We start from the raw sequence: 16,846 nt of genomic DNA, 5'->3' as shown, positions 1-16,846 counted from the left end.
GTGGTAGCGGCTGCTTCTCAATGGCACAGCTGCATCCAATCGTGTGCAGTGAGGTCAGGAGATCACCACCACCTTCCATCTGCAGCAGGCCTACACACACACAAACACACACACACACACACACACACACACACACACACACACACACACACACACACACACAATTACAGATTTTACACTAGAGGTGGAGCGATAGTAAAGTTAATGGTAAAAACTAACGAACGTAACACTCCATGTAAAAGGGTAGTAACAGTACAGGGCTCCTACACATTTTTCATTCCAAAAATCCAAATTTTTTCCCAGACTCAAATATGCAGAATTCCCTAAAGATCTTTAAGATCATATTTACCATCTAAATTAATGAACGAGTTTAAATTCCAGCCATAAATCGCGTTACGTCACGATCTCTGATGTGTGCTATTGTATTAGTGAAAAAATGCACTAAAAGTACAGATTTAACACCGCGTTTGGCGAACAGCGTTTTTATCAAAACTGAGATTCTAAAAACGGTGAAATGATTCATTTAACTTTTGAACTGTAAACCTTCAATCCAGCAGCAACACAAGGATTGTGCACGTGCAATTCACCAAGATACTACAAAACAGAACTGTGGTAGATCAACAAAAACGCCTTTAGGTGTCCACACTTACATGCTTTAGCCATGAAGTAAATAAACCTGAGGGGGAAAGACGCAGGTCGAAGCGATTGAAAATGAAAGTGTGGAGACGAAAACAGCGTTTTCAAATGTATCCGGTGTTTTTTTTTTTCCATGCAAACTATTGTACACACTTTTTTTTTTTTTATTCCAAATTCTTTTAATGATTCGCCTCTAGAGGCCGCTCTCGTACTGTATAACGCAACCCGGAAAAACTATGTTTTGTAATTTTTTTTGCCGATAGTTCCAGCAATCAATTCAAAAACCAAATCGATAAATCGCTCAACCTCTACTTTACACCATGTAACAGAGTGAGGAGGACGCATCAACAGCAGCACCTACCCGGATCCACCACCGCCACCATGTGTTTGATGCACTCGTCCGGTCTCATGGCTTTCACAACCTCCGTCAGCGCTTTCTTCTCTGCCCTCAGTCGCTCCCTCTCTCCGCTCTGCTTCTCTCGCTCGGCTTTCCTGCGCAGGGCCTCCTCTCTGCTCGCCTCCATCTCCTCCAAGGTGCGTTTGCGCTTCCGGATGGCGGCGTCTTCCTCCGTAGCGGAGTTAGATCCTATTTTTCCGTCCCGCCTCGCAGCACATGGATCACGTCCTAAAACCTGAACTGTTCCATCGACCTTCTCGTTCAGGGCTCCGTTCTGGTTGGCAAACGAGCTCTGACTCACACTCATGCTCTTTATAGCTTTCTGTTTCAGCCTGACAGCCAGAGGAACAAAAGCCTCTTCATCCTCACTCCCACTGCTGACAGTGAAGACTTTTTCTCCAGCCGAGACCGGACGCGTGATCGCAGAGCCTGAACGCCCCGGTGTCCTTGTTGTTTGGGAGAAATCGATCACAGGGAGCTGCTCGGAATCGCTCGAGTCGCTGTCTATGACTCCAAACTCTGCTCGACTGCTGCTCCCCATCCTGAACATTCACACACATTATCAGACTATCAATAAACTCTCACTCCTTATACAAAGTACTGATTTATTATAACTATAATGTTTCTATTATCATTTTTATTACAAGATTCTTTACCTAATCACCTCAGTTTATGTGTAAAGACTAGAATGTGACTCTCAGCACACTGATCTATTAATAGAATGATATTAATGACTCAAACACTGATTGATTTCTATTACAATGATCATGAACCCAAAACCTTTTTTAGAGTCTGGAGTTTCATCATCATTTATTCCTCTCTCAATGTTCTGTTGAACTGATGCTGAACTGTAAGTTGGTGATCAGTAGAGACACAAAGCACCAATCAAAACGAGTTTAAAACTGAGCGAGCGCTCGATCCTGATTGGTGACTCGCTGTGTGTTTCAACAGAAGAAATGCACTGAAGTTCTGACAGGTCGTGCAATATTAGAATTTCTTGTTTTCTCTCATGACCGCAACTTCAATTTCTTATGCACTTGATATAAACATTGTTTCCTTGTGATCAGTACACTGATCTGTGTATTAGAGCATGTTCTAGAGGCAGCATTGCGGATCATAACCATAACCAGCGAGCGTGTGGAGAAAAAAAGAATTATAAAACAAAGAGAAAAAAATTATAATGCATGGCCTCTTAGAACTTCCATAGATACGAGAGGTGAAGATTCTCCTTCTGTTCTTAGCTGCATTGTCAATTCTCATTATTGGAAATCTAGTCAGAATTGGTGCATGTAGACATGTTGGGGGATTTGCTTAGGGAAAGTTTATAGGACTGTGGTGAGACAGAGACAGAGACAGTGGCATTGAGTAAAAGACAGGCGGTGGAGCTGGAGGTAGCAGAGCTGAAGATGTTGAGATGTTTGTTTGGAGTGACGACGATGGACAGGATTAGAAATGAGTTTATTAGAGGGACAGCGCATGTAGGACGTTTTGGAGACAAGGTAAGGGAGGTGAGATTGAGATGGTTTGGACATGTGCAGAGGAGGGACATGGGGTATATCAGTAGGAGGATGCTGAGGATGGAGCCACCAGGAAGGAGGAAAAGCGGAAGACCAAGGAGGAGGTTTATGCAGGTAGTTGGTTTAAAGAAGGCAGATGTAGAGGACGGGGGGGGGGGGGGGGGGGTATGGAGACGGATGATCCGCTGTGGCGCCCCCTAATGGGAGAAGCTGAAAGAAGAACTGATGTACTTGTTGCAGTTGTAGCTCAATCACACCACCGTGTCCTAGAAAAGCCCCACACTGAGTGTTCTTTTAATTAATGAGCATATTTTAATTAATCCACTACAGAATGCATATTAGATAACCAACCGCGGTGGGGGTGGGGGGTTTGTTGGATTGTATATAAAGCAGATTATAAATATTCCATTATACGTTTAAATACATAAAATCTACTTTGTTTCGAAAAATCGTACACATTTGAGCTCATACCTTTTAAACGATGATATCGTCCAATTCCAAATCACGCGGGTTTGTTTGTCTCCTTCTTCTTCTTTACTTTTTCCTTTTACGTCGCATTATCAGTGACTGCACGTACTGCTGCCACCTAATGGTCGATACCTCTTATTACATCCGAATAATAATAATGATAATATATTTTATTTAGGGACACATAAAAACACGACAATAAAACATACAAACAAACAAACCGACAACAACCAACAATAATCACAAAAATAAAAAAATTAATAAAGAGACCATTAATCCACAATATAATATATTTACATACAAACTAAAACGCCAGTGGTTCCAAATACTGGGGAAAAATCTGACAGAGGTCAGTGAAGGGTTTGTCAGCCTTAAAATTATACTCTGTACAGAATCTGATAACCTACACATCCACCTGTACATGTTAATATATTTATTTATTTCGATACAAATAATAAATACTAATAAGACTAAATATTAAATGACAGTAAAACTAACAGAGCATCATTTTATTTATATATATATATATATATATATATATATATATATATATATATATATATATATATATATATATATATATATATATGATGTACTCTGAAGCTTTCGAGTAAAAAAAAAAACAAAACATTAGCACGTTTGTGTCGCAGGCAATAAGCGTCATCGAGGCGCCGCAGGTCACGTGATTCAAGATGGCGGCGCTCATGCCCTTGTTAGTGAGACCCCGAGCGGGTGAGTTTATTTAACAGCGTTACATATCGAGCAAAATGAAACAATACCTTGAAACGAAGATATATTATAAATAATTGTGTATATGTATTGCTGTGATGTTATATCACGCTAAAACTCGTAAAGGGCTAACATTGCCTACGAGCATGCGCATGAGAGTACTGTGTAGCGTTCAAAGGTCTATAATAGAAAACTGATCTGAATCAATCCGACTCTTAATGTCGACTTAATGGTGCCACGGCTATACTTATCATATTATAGAGAAATGCAGTATCACAGAGAGGAATCTCATACAGCGAGAATGAACATAATCACTAAAGCAAGAAACCCAATGAACACAATTCAACACGTCTCCTTTCACTGTAGCCACAACTGCACCTTTACATACATCATCTCTAACAGAAGCATCGATATTCCATGCATTACGGTTTTCCTGGGGATTTGAAATTGGGATTCTGACCCCGGTCCCAACAAGCTGGACTTTGTGAAGATAGAATTTACTGTGGTGTAATGTAAAAGTCTACTCTTGTGTGTGATTCTGCAGGTTTTCTCATGTCCTGTCAGACACCAGCGGTTCTCTCAAGCAGGCTCGCATCTAAAAAGGCCGGAGGCAGCAGCAAGAACCTTGGAGGGAAAAGTCCCGGTCACAGATACGGCTTTAAGAGACAGGACGGTAAATATTGACATTTTGGCGCATCCCTACATTCATTATACAACAAGACGATGAGCCGAAGAGTACGTTAGGGTCGTCTGGAGCTGTAACGATTCCGCAGTTGCAAATGTTTTGTTGAACACATGGGTTTTTTTGTTTTGTTTGCACTGCAACAACACAAAAAAAGAGAAAAAAGTCAAATCTGATACAATTCTACACAGAACCCGAAAATAAAATGCACTGGACAAAATTATTGGCACCCTTAACTTAATGTTTGGCAGCACCCCATTGGAAAAAATGACTGAAATCAATCGCTTCCCGTAACCATGAATGAGTTTCTCTCTACTGGATTTTTGCAGTTCCAAGTCATTCAGATTTGAAGGATGCTTTCTCAAACTGCAGTTTTGAGATCTTTCCACAGGTGTTCTATGGGATTTAGATCTGGACTCATTGCTGTATTTCAGAAAGCTGCGTTTCCAGTGGGACGACAAATGACCTCCTGTGGTGACACTGGCCACTAGGGTGCGGCCCAAAATCCTTCGGTAATCAACAGGGTTCGTGATACCGTTCACACAGTCAAGGCATCCAGAGCCAGAAGCATCAAAGCATCCTTTACCAAAAAGCTCTACTTTTGTCTCATCTGTCCAGAGTACATTCTCCCAGAAGGATTGTGGTTTTGTCATAGGTTTTGGACTCCAGTCTTGATTTTTGTATGCCTTCGTGTCAGCAGTGGTGTCCTCCTGGTGTTCTTTATCCACCTTTTAAACAATTCTTCTTTATAATGTCTCATTAATGTTCCTCGTCCGTCCACATCTGGGGAGGTTCACTACAGTGCCATGGGCTGTAAACCTCTTGATGATATTGCACACAGTGGTCACAGGAACATTAAGATCTCTGCAGACGGACTTGTAGCCCTGAGATTGTCCATGTTTTTCCACAAATATTTCTCTCAAATCCTCAGACAACTCAACACTTTCCTTTTTTTCCATGCTCACAGCACAATGATTGAGTCAACTTTTCTTCACTTTAATTGGTAGTAAGTGTGATTATTATATTGCCCACAGCAGTTACTCGCCACAGGTGTGTCTAAATACACATTACAAGAGCATCACATCCTTGAAAAGCAATTATTTGTTATTTGCAATTTTGACAAGGTGCCAATACATTTGTCCAGTCTATAATTTTTCTTTTCTTTTCTGTGTGAAATCTTATCAAGTGTGACTTTTCTTCTATGTTTTTTTTTTTTTTTGTGCTGTTGCAGTGTAAACAAAAAAAAAAATTACTAAATATATATATCAATTTGTGTGTGTGTGTGTGTGTGTGTGTGTGTGTGTGTGTGTGTGTGTGTGTGTGTGTGTGTGTGTGTGTTTTTTATATTCACTAACCTGAGATGTTGTGTTCTTGCAGGAGACTTTGTACGTGCCGGGAACATCCTCGCCACACAGAGGCTCATGCGCTGGCACCCAGGAGCTCATGTAAGGCTACAGGCTATACTTAATACTAAAAAAAATATATATTATACACAAATTTAAATAAAATATACTGTGTGTGTGTGTGTGTGTGTGTGTGTGTGTGTGTGTGTGTATTATACACAAATTTAAATAGAATATATTGTGTGTGTGTGTGTATGTATGTATGTGTGTATATATATATATATATAATTAAAATGTATATAATATTTAGAATCATTCTAAATATAATTATTTTATACTTAATCTTACAGCTTGCAATGTATGTTATCGTGTTTTTGTATATTGAATATTAAAGCTGTTGTTACAAATAACTATTTTTCAAGTTAAAGAAATATCTCTGAATAATTAATAGTCTAAACTGTATTATAAAAAAATTATTATTATAGTATTATTTATATATATAAAAATTTTTTATTTTTTTTTTATTAAACATGCTTATATGGACTACATAAATATAAAACATTCAGATCCGAAACGTTACGTGTTTGTTCGTTGTTCATAAAAATATGACATTTAAAAATAAAATGAAAAAAACAACCCTCTGAGGTCTATTTTGTGTGTGGGGTTTAATTTATCGTGAATTTAGATGTAATAATTATATGTTTATTCATTAATCAAAGGCATAGGTTGTACAAACTTTTGCACTCTTCATTCGCTCTTTTTGACCATGACTCCATGTGTCACCATCTTTCTTTCCTCCTTTTTTTTTTTTTTTTTGACAGGTTGGCATGGGGACGAACAACACGCTGTACGCTCTGGAGGACGGGATGGTCCGCTTCACCAAGGAAGTCTACGTCCCTCTTCCCCGCAGCACCGAAGCCAGAGAAGTGATCCCCAAACTGCCCAAAGGAGCTGTGCTCTACAAGTCCTTCATCAACGTCATTCCCACAAAGCAGGAGAACATCTTCAAACTAGTGGACATGGTCTGAGACCAGCTGATTCTGAGATTCTCCCTGAACTGAGAAATAAGGGGGAAAAAAAAATCACACATGGAGCTCATCAATTATCTCATTTTTTTATATTAAGTTAATAAATATATATCATAAATATCATTCGCCAGTGAATTATTTCCACTAATCATCTGAATTTGTGATTTCCATATGAGTGTTTGTATCTAAAAATCATTAACCTTCTGCAGTGTATTGAAAACTAAATCTCGACTTGAATGACTTCTAATACTTCATTCTAAATGGTTTGTATTGTTTCTTTTATATTACGGATACACTGTGGACTTCCTGATCTCCTCGTTTCCTGGTAAAAAAAAAAAACAGTCACTAATATTTTACTGAACTTCTTTTACTTTGCATACGCCACATTATTTCGAAAAGTTTATGCAATGCCACGAGATTTATTGCCGTCCAAAGTTGCGTTCGCTCCACGCCAAGATCTTGATGAGAGCGTTAAGATTGCTGCATGAAGTCTTCTCCAGCACATTCCAAGCTTCCTAATTTGGCAAAGTTCTGGACTTCTTTGGTTTCCAATGTTCAAAACCATTCTTTCCCAATTTGAGCCTGATAAATACTGACATTCCATCACAGAGGAAAAAAAAATCCAGTGATAAAAAAACCTGGTGATTCAGTATACAGTGTTCCCCAGAACTGTGGGGGTGGGGTGTTACGTTCTAAGACCCCCCCCCCCCCAGGAGTTCCGAAAATCCGTGGATTTGTGTGTTAGTGAAAACACAGTTTAAAATGTTATTCCTGACGTTCCTAAACATTCGCTCCCGCTTCAGATTCCCGCGAATTTTAAGATCATCCGCAACTTGCTGTTAGTCAGGTTCCAAATAAGAAATAAGAATTTTCCAAGCCACGAGTTCTACAGCAAATTATCGTGGGTTTACTGTAAACCAACTGAAGCATCCCCAGAGCATAACACTGCCCCCACAGGCCAGTAGGCACTAGGCATGATCTGTAAATCAATTCATCTTCCTCTCTTCTTAACACTGATTCACCCATCACTCTGGATTTCACTCCTCAGATTTCATGACCTTTATCGCATTGTTTCAGAGTCCAATCTCACTGCTCCTTACCAAGCAAACATTTACTTACCAGATCAAAATAATTTGTGAGGATTGTTTTCTCCCAAATGTCTTGTTTAATTTTGATAGCAAAAAATGCTTTGTCATCATTCTTGAAATGCTGGTTGGCCCACACCTTCGTACAGCAACTAACTGTAAGAACACCGACTGGTGAGATACAACACTTTGTGTGAACGAATGTTTGATGACATTTTTCTGTACACAGTTGCCATATTCTAGTTTTCTCCAATGTCGAAGGAAAAGCTTTTTTTTCCAGACTGGTAAACAATTTGCTCTTGCTTGTAGGCAGTTTTGTCATGTTTGCACTCCATCGCGTCACCGCTATTGACTCTGCCCCGCTTTGGCTGAAGATAAATAGCGTGAGGAGGTGGAGAAGGAGGAGGACGTGATTGTTCCTCATCGCCATGGAGATTTATTTCTCCGCTTCTGGCTTGACTGGTATTTTCTCTCTCCCCCACCCTCCCCCTTAAAGCACTTTACACCCACGTTAGTCCTAATGAGACCCTTGGACCAAGTGAATTTTTTTCATTCCCAAGCCCATTTCCACGCTTACTGTGAAAGCGAGGGTTGATAAAGTGTTGCATTTCGCAGTCGTATTGAACATCCAGGATGAAACATGGCCAAACAGTCGTTCTCCAGCTCTCGTTATTCTACTCGACATGATCACCGCTTTCACCGATTTATCAATAAGCTGTTTCCCAGATGTTCCTGGATGAATGACGGCCATTTTCCAGGCACTTTCGAACATCACAGATTTCCTGTTCTTTGGAAATTATTCTTTCAAGTGAATGTTTGTTTTCTTGTCACATGGACTTACAGCACAGTAATATTTTTCTTCACATACCTTAGCGATGTTTGGAAGCTGTGGTAAACCATGATACAGCACCCAAAGGGTAAAAAGCCATGCTCAGGGGCCCCAAGAGTGGCAGTTTGGTAACACCAGGGCGTAAACCCACGACCTTCTGATCAGTAAATCAGAGTCTTAACCACCTCCCCATCATCAAGCAGGGGATTATTGAAGCATCACCAAGCTGCTGTTCTTGGGCCCTTGAACAAGGCCCTTAACCCTTTGTGTTCCAGGGCTGCTGTATCATGGCTGACCTTCTGCTCTGACCCCGGCTTTCGAACATTGATGGATATGCGAGGAAAGAATTAAAAAAAAAGCATTGGATTGGATGGTCATGAGTTTAAATCCCAGCCTCCCCAAGGTGTCACTCCTGTGGCCCCTGAACAAGGCCCTTAACCCCTAATAGCTGCACAGCTGTATGAATGGGATAAAATGTAAGATGTGAAAAGGACGTCTGCCAAATTTAATACTGAGAATGTTAACCAAACAACAGATCTACTGGGCACCATTAGGGACACCGTGAAACATCTGCAGGAAGTTTCTACACTGGGTTTTCTCAGTTGAATGATGATTTAAAGACAAACACAGCCACCCAACATAGTGGAAACTATTTGGTAACCGTTTTAATGGTTTTAAAGCTGATGGGTTGTAATGCTATTTGTAATGGAGACCATTAAAACATTCCTGTATTGGGTTCTCTTTTTTTTTTTCTTTCTTTTTTTTAGCAAGGCTGTCTTTTGAACAGCCGAGGCTTTAACCTGCTCAAGCGGATTTAATGACTTCATTCCCAGGGAGACATTTTATAGCATGCTAATGAAGACTCCTGTGTGCTCAACGCTCTGTTGCTGTGAGAAACTAAAAGTCATCCAAAGAGGGGTACAAAAAAAAAAGAAAGAGGGGTAAGGACGCTACAGCAGGCAGGACACAATGCTAATGAGTCACTGAGTACGAACAAAGAAAGAAAGAAAGCAGGGTAAAAATGGGAAAGGCCAGAGAGAACAAGTGGAACGATTAAGGCTGTTTTTAGAGGAGGTGCTGAACTACAGCGTAAATGTTAGTGTGAAAAGACCGACTTCTCAGAGGCCTCATGGACGGACTAGGACATGGATCTCCTCCACCTGACTCTAGTCTTCATTATCTGTGCTGTGACGAGCTGCTCCCGTGGTGAGATCTTCAAATTTGAATACCGTTTTATATATATATATATATACACACACACACACACACACACACACACACACACACACACATATTATTATATATATATATATATATACACACATATATACGACATGCTTTTTTACAACTGTCCAACATGTTAACATGAAAATAGAATATAAAAATAAAGTATAACTATAAAATATGAAAATAAGGTTAAGAATAAAATATATATATATACACATACACTAAAAAATATATCTAAACAAGTATAAGCAATACTGTACTTTCTTGATTTACTAGATGAAAGTTGTTGCCCAAAAGGAGCTCAGATCGATCGAGACCGAATGCACTGTTACTGGATGTCAGCATCTGCACTGACCTGGCAAGCAGCGAGGATGGAATGTCAGAAAACAGACAGAGGAGATCTCGCCGTGGTGGACCAACCCGGCGTTCAGAAGTTTATAGAAGACTCATTTCTGCTGTAAGCCACTGCGATATTTTAATACACTTTTTTATACTTGTTTCAATACTGCAATATTTTTCTGAGGAAATGTCCATAATATCCCCTGTAAACTATATAGACAAAGGTTTTGTAGACATCTAGAGAATGGTTTGTGATTTATTTGAACATCCCATCCCACATTTAGTCTCCATGTGCTGATATAATAAGTTCCACTCTTCTGAGAAGGTGTTCCAGTAGATTTTTGGGAGGTTTGTGCTCATTCAATCACAAGAGTGTCAGTTAAGTCAGGTCTTGATGTAGGTGAGAAGGTGAGAAGGACTGGGGTGCAGTCAGCATTCATATTCATCCCAAAGCTGTTCAGAGCTCTATAGCAGGAGATCTTTCACACATGCTTCCACCCCATGTAAAGCAGATCTTCATGGAGCTGGCTTTGTGCACAGTGTCATGGTGGAACAGCTTTGGATCCAAGTTTGTGGCAACAGCTTGGAGAAGAATCTCTGGCTGGAAAATACAGCTGGAAAAGCCAATACTTTTCTTTTAATTTGTTTTGTTTGATCTTATAGATTATGGCAATTTTGTGCAGTAATAATAATTAGTTACATGTGCAATCACTTTTATAACTATAATTGTAGTCTGACTTTTCTGGCATCTGTTTTCAGTGCGGCTACAAACTTTATTTCACGACTGCTGCACATTTGATTTTACTTAATATATTTATTTGCATTTACTTATTTTTTTAAAATTCTTTCTACCATTTAAATTTAATTGAATTTAATTTTTCGGAGGATTGCTTTGGGTTTTTTGCTTTGAATTTGTGGATTGTGGATTTTATTTTTCCCTTGTGGCCATACTGCAGATAATTCTGATTTGTTGATTTTTTTGGTTCATATACAGCAGTATACAGTTTAGTTGTAGATTATTATTATTGTTTTTATTATTTATATTTAATTATTATGATTTATTATTATTTTATGATTGATTGATTGACAAACAGGTTTTTGGAATTTGTTTCTGTACAATTTTTGTAAATGTTTTTCTTTCTATTCACGATGTAGTTATAATCACTATTAATCCTTTCCAGAGAAACCCCTGAATTGGTTTGGCTAAGAAATGAACTCTTAAGTCCTTTGGGTGACCCGACTCATGGTGTGGAAGAGCGCGGAACTTGTTCTCAGATGTCTCTTGATACGGGATACTGGACAAGCAGTCCATGTGACCAAAAGCACCGCTTTATCTGTGGGAAAGAGATATCAGGTAATAAACAAAGTTTAAGTATATTACTGCTCTTGAAAACATACAGAGAATAATGTATAGAATAAAGTTTTTTTTTTATAAGCAGACAGGATTTTCTGTGGTTTTTTTTAGGATTAGTCTACAGTTATAATTTGCCCAGTGGTTAGTAGTAAAGTCTGGGTTTAGCATTGGGCATGAGCTCTGGTTAAAAATGATATCATGTTAATGCTTGTATAGGGTTAGTGTTGGGCTTGAGGCTAGGTCAGGATTAGGCTAAAGTTAAAGTGTGGGCTGGGGGTAGGATGTATTACGTTAAACTAGGCTTTAGTTATGGTACAATTGTATTGTTGTGCCAGATGTTTTAACATGAATAACATTTATAACCCATTATGTGACAAAGGAAACAAGCTTTGGTGAAATAACGGCTCTCATGTGATCTGACAAAAATCACTTAACCCCGATTCGTCTTTCCTGAAGTGTCTTTGCCGTTGGACAGCTATGTCATTGGAGTGGCGTTAATGTCTGGCGTATACACACACTCCCAATTGCACCCACTGCCTTCACCACCAGACTTAGACCAACAGAGAGCTGAGGTAAACACACATAGTGTTTATATTATACTCACTGGTGTACAGTAGTTGTCCTTGCACTTCGATTAAAAATAAAACATCTAAACTTTATCATTGCTCGCACAGATGATGCTGTTCCCAGGAATATGGGTGAGTCATGGAGGCCAGGTGCTTTCTGTAGAACTGGTGGTTCAGCCCAGTCAGCAGCTCACCGCAGCTAAAGTTCAGATTTTACGACCGTACTGCAGCCCGAGCCATCACTTAGTGCCCCCAGGTATGTGAAAATTAAGAAATTTTAGCTGAGAAATTCCCTTTTTACTGCATATTCTGGAAATGTATAAGAATAATTAATTAGAAATGAATTAATAACAAGAAGACGTGATGAGGATACTGTTACCGATGAGTGATTTTTACCTTCCTAAATTTGTGTTTCCAAACCAGCATCTCCCAATGCGATTCATTACTTTTATACAGCAAACTTACAAATGCTAGAAATGTTTCATGTAAAAATAAATGACTTCACACTTTTTCTACATATATAAGCAGTGACGCTGGAGACTCATTCCATTAATGCGTATAGAAAACTTAATTGTATCATCAATTCCTTTAATTTTTTTCAAGTAACAGGTTTATTACATTTGATTTAGACTTAATATTTGATTTTGTGAAATTTGTAGCTACAGATAATTATCAACAGCCTACTGCAATAGCTCAGGACCACAGTTTGCATGAAGTTCTCATTTAAGCACCTTAACAATGATATAACTAATGAATGGACAAACAGTGATGAGAACAGGTTCCCTTTTTTGAGTCTCAAGGTTTCTTCCTCATGATGTCTCAGGGAGTTTTTCTTTGCCACAGTTGCCACTGGTTCACTCATTAGGGATGAACTTACAATTATAAGGAACAAACGTATAGGCACTAAATTTAAACACTATTTTATACCACCTTATAACCTCTTTATCTCTGTAAAGCTGCTTTGAGACCATGCATATTGTTAAAAGAGCTCTACAAATAAAATTGAATTGAACTGAATTGAATTGAATTGAAATGAATATGAAATCCAACATCCACTCTTCTTGGAAGATGTTCCACTAGATATCATGGAGATTTATAATTCAGGGACAATAATGGTACCAAAGGCGTTTATGAAAATTTTTTCCCGGTGTAAGTCCGGTCTTAGTCGCCATTTGTTCTTATAACAACCTCCACTGTTCTGGGCAGATGTTCCACTAGATTTTGTGGAGGTTCCTACTCATATAGTCAGGTACTGATGTAGGTAAAGTGAGGAGACCTGGGGTGCAGTCAGAGTTCACTTTCATCCCAAAGGTGTTCAATAGTGTTGGAGCGCTATAGCTGGAGATCTTCTACTCCAATCCATACAAACCATATCTACACGGAGCTGGTTTGGTTCATGGAGGCATTTACATGCTGGAAAAGGTTTGGTCTTCTAGTTCAAGGAGGGAAAATTCAAAGCTAATGAGATGTCCTATACAATCGTGTGCCTCTACATAACTGGTAACAGTTTTGGGAAGAACCGCATGTGGCGGGTGCCAGGTGTTCCATTACTTTTGGCCATATAGTGCGTGCCATGTAGCTTAATAAGCAAACTCCATAATGTTCTATGGTGTTTTTCATGAATGTACTCTATACTGTATATTCCACTTAATAGCACATTATAACATGCATAAGTAACCAGTGTGCACTCTATAGATAGTTATAATGCATTATAAACAATACATAGTGCCTGTAATGTTATGTTAAGGTAAGTGTTATGTCCATCTTGTATTCTATGTGAGGTGTTATACCTGCAGCCTTGTTACAATGCATTATAACTTGCGTACATACCCTTTATGTAGACTATTTAAATTGCTATAATGACGCATCATTGTTATAATGTTATGATGCAGTTCTTTAAGAAAATAACAATTACAATTTGGTCAGATTTGTTTATAACACAGTAGACAGTATGTATATATTTTCTGTGTCAGGCTGCCGCTCTATCCTCAACCCGTTCACCTGCTGCTCGGTGAAACCTCTGTGTAACACCACCGGGGGTTGTTCAAGTGGGCAGTACTGGTGCCATCTGGTGGAAAGCTGCCTGCCAGTCACCAGCCCTTGCAGCCCTTATCACTCATCTGCTAATGGACATGTCTTCACTCTGCCACCTCGCTACACTGCATTGACTCCTTTCTACCACATGGTGGCAGACATAGCATTGGAAATACCTTCAGCTTCTGAGCCGGTCCACATCGATGTAAGTGGACGTCCTTGACTTACACTTACTGCATTCTTCTATCCTAAAGCTCTTGAGAGAAAAAAAGAACAATTTTAATGTCCAGGTGATTCAATAATTTAAAGGTCATGTTATAACACTTTCTAGGATGACATTATAGCTCTTTGAACCTCCGTTATATCAGTCATACAAATGTCTTACTACTGGGCTATATAAAGAGGTTTTCAGACATCTGAGCATAAGATTGGTATGTAATATTTTTGAACAACTTAGTCTCCGTTTGCACTTATTATAACCTCCACACTTCTTGGAAGATGTTCCACTCAATTTTGTGGAGATTTGTGCTCGTTCAGACTCAAGGGTGTGAGTAAAGTCAGGTGCTGATGTATGTCAGGTGAGGAGGCCTGAGGTGCAGTCAGCATTTACATTCATCCTAAAGGTGTTTAATAGGGTTTAATAGGTCAGAGGTCTATAGAAGGTATACTCACTCAAGATCTTTCAATCCAAACCATGTAAAGCAGATCTTCATAGATCTGGCTTGGTGCAAAGGGGCATGTTGGAACAGGTTTGGGTCTTCTGTGGAGGAAACTGAAGAAAAAATTTGAATGCTATGGCATCCATAGACGTCCAATACAATTGTGTGCCCCCAACTTTGTGGCAACAGTTGAAGAAGAAGAAGAATACAGCTGGAAAAGTCAGGTGTCCCAATATTTTTGTTATTCAGTGTATTTTAGGTTCAGATAAAACATAAATTATATACAGTTCTTCTGAAAAGGTTAAAATCCCAGAGTCTTTTATGGGTTTTAAAAGACTTAAATGTTTCTTTTGTTTCCAACAGCTGGTAATGTAATGTAATGGTATAAGGATTTACTGTCCAGATGTTCGTCTTTATTTTCATTGAAAAATCCACACTTAGGATGAAGAAAATCTTTACAAACACTCAGCATCGGGACACTTCGTTTCTCCAAACATTTAGCTGATGATGTTCTTCACTAGTTGGAGATTTCTTTAAGATCCACTTCATCTCAGAGCAGTTGAGTAGGATTTGGGTGAGGTGACTGGGCAGGTCATTCCATGATAAATATCACTCCAGACGACTGTTTGCTCTCTGGACGTACGCTTCGGCTCATCGTCTTGTTGTACGGTGAAGTCGGTTCCAATGAGCCGCTTTCAGTGGAGATGTTATTGCATGGTGTGAAAGTTTGGAATTGTTGCCATGTTGGGTTCTTTCACTTTCGGAACAAGACTCCAACCTTCTCTGAGTTTCCACCTCACATCTTCTCTCCTGTTCTCCATCTTACACAAGTTCTTCTATTACTTTTGTTCTGTTACACAGAATTTTCTTTCACTCGATTACTGCTTAACTTCTGTGTGCATTTGTCTGTGACCGAGTTTGTTTGCGCTAAAACGAAAGGAACATACACGTGTCTCTCAAAAACCATAAAAGTCTAGGTGTTTCCAAACTTTTTGGAAGATACAGCACATTTAAATTATACATTTCATAGCACTCTATGCTGGATAATGTTCTGATTGTTGTTTTTCCTGATTTATTTACACAGGTCAGGTTTAAAGGGAAAAAAATCCTGGTGTTTCCTGATGATATTCTTGCCATTCAGCACAGTAGAAAATCTGGAGAGTTCCTGCACTGCACCAGCAGCTCGGACTCTGTCTGGCGCCAAAGCTACATCTCCATTCCTGGGCCTGAGTGGGGCGGCTGGGTGGACGTCGCAGTGTCCTCTCTGACAGACGGAGGCCACTGGCTTGACAACATGTCTTGCGACCTGCGTCTGATCTATCAAGACCCTGGACATCTTAATGGTGTTGGGAAAGTCACACAGAACGAACCTAGTACAGAAGTGAGCATGCCTGGCAACATTCTGATCCCTGCTCAGACCCCAGTGACCGGAATGCACATTCTCTATCCTGTACTGGACAAAGATAACCGAATACATTTAGCAGTAAATGTCCAGACTCTCTTTATTATCAAGATTCTTTCAGGAAGTAACGCGACAAGCTCATGGTCTGGCCTCGTGTCCAGGACAGAGGTCCCATTCCTAAAGTCCTGTCCAGAAGAGATCCCTGAAATGATCAGAGTTTGTCGAGGGGATTCGGCTGATACATGGTTCTCTTATGCCCCCATCATGGCTACTAGTCAAGGGGAACACACTCTGGATGTTACAGCGTCGAACCAGCTGAACTCACAGAGGCTTAGTGTGAAGATTCAAGCTCACGTTATTATCACAGGACTGAGAATACAACCGCAAGGATTTCATAGAGTTCTAGTGAACATACCTCAGGTACAGTTATAAATATGGATATACATATGAATGAAAAAAAAAACAATATATGCTGTGTATAATATTTATTCGCTGACTCTCGTAATAATATACTTTTTTATGTCCATGAATATGCATTAAATGATTTGCAA

General features: G+C 39.4%; 3 protein-coding genes across 4 annotated transcripts in view; 2 read left to right on the top strand and 1 right to left on the bottom strand.

The window, feature by feature from the left end:
* The window catches only part of eme1 (essential meiotic structure-specific endonuclease 1), a 9,938-nt gene extending 6,787 nt beyond the window's left edge, over window positions 1-3,151 (bottom strand). For both annotated transcript variants that reach the window (XM_083556589.1, XM_083556590.1), the window contains exons 1-3: window positions 3,022-3,151; window positions 998-1,575; window positions 1-90 (exon numbers count right to left, since the gene is read on the bottom strand). The exon at window positions 1-90 is cut by the window's left edge and continues 38 nt beyond it. In XM_083556589.1, the coding sequence (XP_083412715.1) occupies window positions 1-90; window positions 998-1,574 (667 nt within the window). In that variant the 5' untranslated portion in view covers window position 1,575; window positions 3,022-3,151. The remainder of the gene's footprint in view (window positions 91-997; window positions 1,576-3,021) is intronic.
* Window positions 3,152-3,606: 455 nt separating this feature from the next.
* On the top strand, window positions 3,607-6,838 carry mrpl27 (mitochondrial ribosomal protein L27). Its single transcript, XM_083557674.1, has 4 exons — window positions 3,607-3,750; window positions 4,292-4,420; window positions 5,807-5,874; window positions 6,594-6,838. Exons 1-4 carry the CDS (start codon window positions 3,711-3,713, stop codon window positions 6,798-6,800), a joined length of 444 nt encoding a protein of 147 aa, XP_083413800.1. The 5' UTR covers window positions 3,607-3,710; the 3' UTR covers window positions 6,801-6,838.
* A 2,997-nt stretch (window positions 6,839-9,835) lies between these two features.
* The window catches only part of pkd1b (polycystic kidney disease 1b), a 50,065-nt gene continuing 43,054 nt past the window's right edge, over window positions 9,836-16,846 (top strand). Inside the window, exons 1-7 of the mRNA XM_083556677.1 lie at window positions 9,836-9,920; window positions 10,218-10,398; window positions 11,462-11,634; window positions 12,091-12,206; window positions 12,309-12,456; window positions 14,174-14,439; window positions 15,978-16,715. Coding sequence (XP_083412803.1) covers window positions 9,860-9,920; window positions 10,218-10,398; window positions 11,462-11,634; window positions 12,091-12,206; window positions 12,309-12,456; window positions 14,174-14,439; window positions 15,978-16,715 — 1,683 coding nt within the window. The 5' untranslated portion in view covers window positions 9,836-9,859. The remainder of the gene's footprint in view (window positions 9,921-10,217; window positions 10,399-11,461; window positions 11,635-12,090; window positions 12,207-12,308; window positions 12,457-14,173; window positions 14,440-15,977; window positions 16,716-16,846) is intronic.

This window comes from Silurus aristotelis, assembly GCF_946808225.1.
Source record: "Silurus aristotelis genome assembly, chromosome: 12".
NCBI classification, from domain to species: Eukaryota; Metazoa; Chordata; class Actinopteri; order Siluriformes; family Siluridae; genus Silurus; species Silurus aristotelis.
This window is presented reverse-complemented; position numbering and strand designations above follow the sequence as displayed.

Coding starts and splice junctions, on each gene's coding strand:
- mrpl27 (XM_083557674.1), top strand. CDS start 3,711: ATGGCGGCGCTCATGCCCTTGTTAGTGAGACCCCGAGCGG. Junction 3,751..4,291: donor GTTAGTGAGACCCCGAGCGG/GTGAGTTTATTT, acceptor GTGATTCTGCAG/GTTTTCTCATGTCCTGTCAG. Junction 5,875..6,593: donor GCTGGCACCCAGGAGCTCAT/GTAAGGCTACAG, acceptor TTTTTTTGACAG/GTTGGCATGGGGACGAACAA.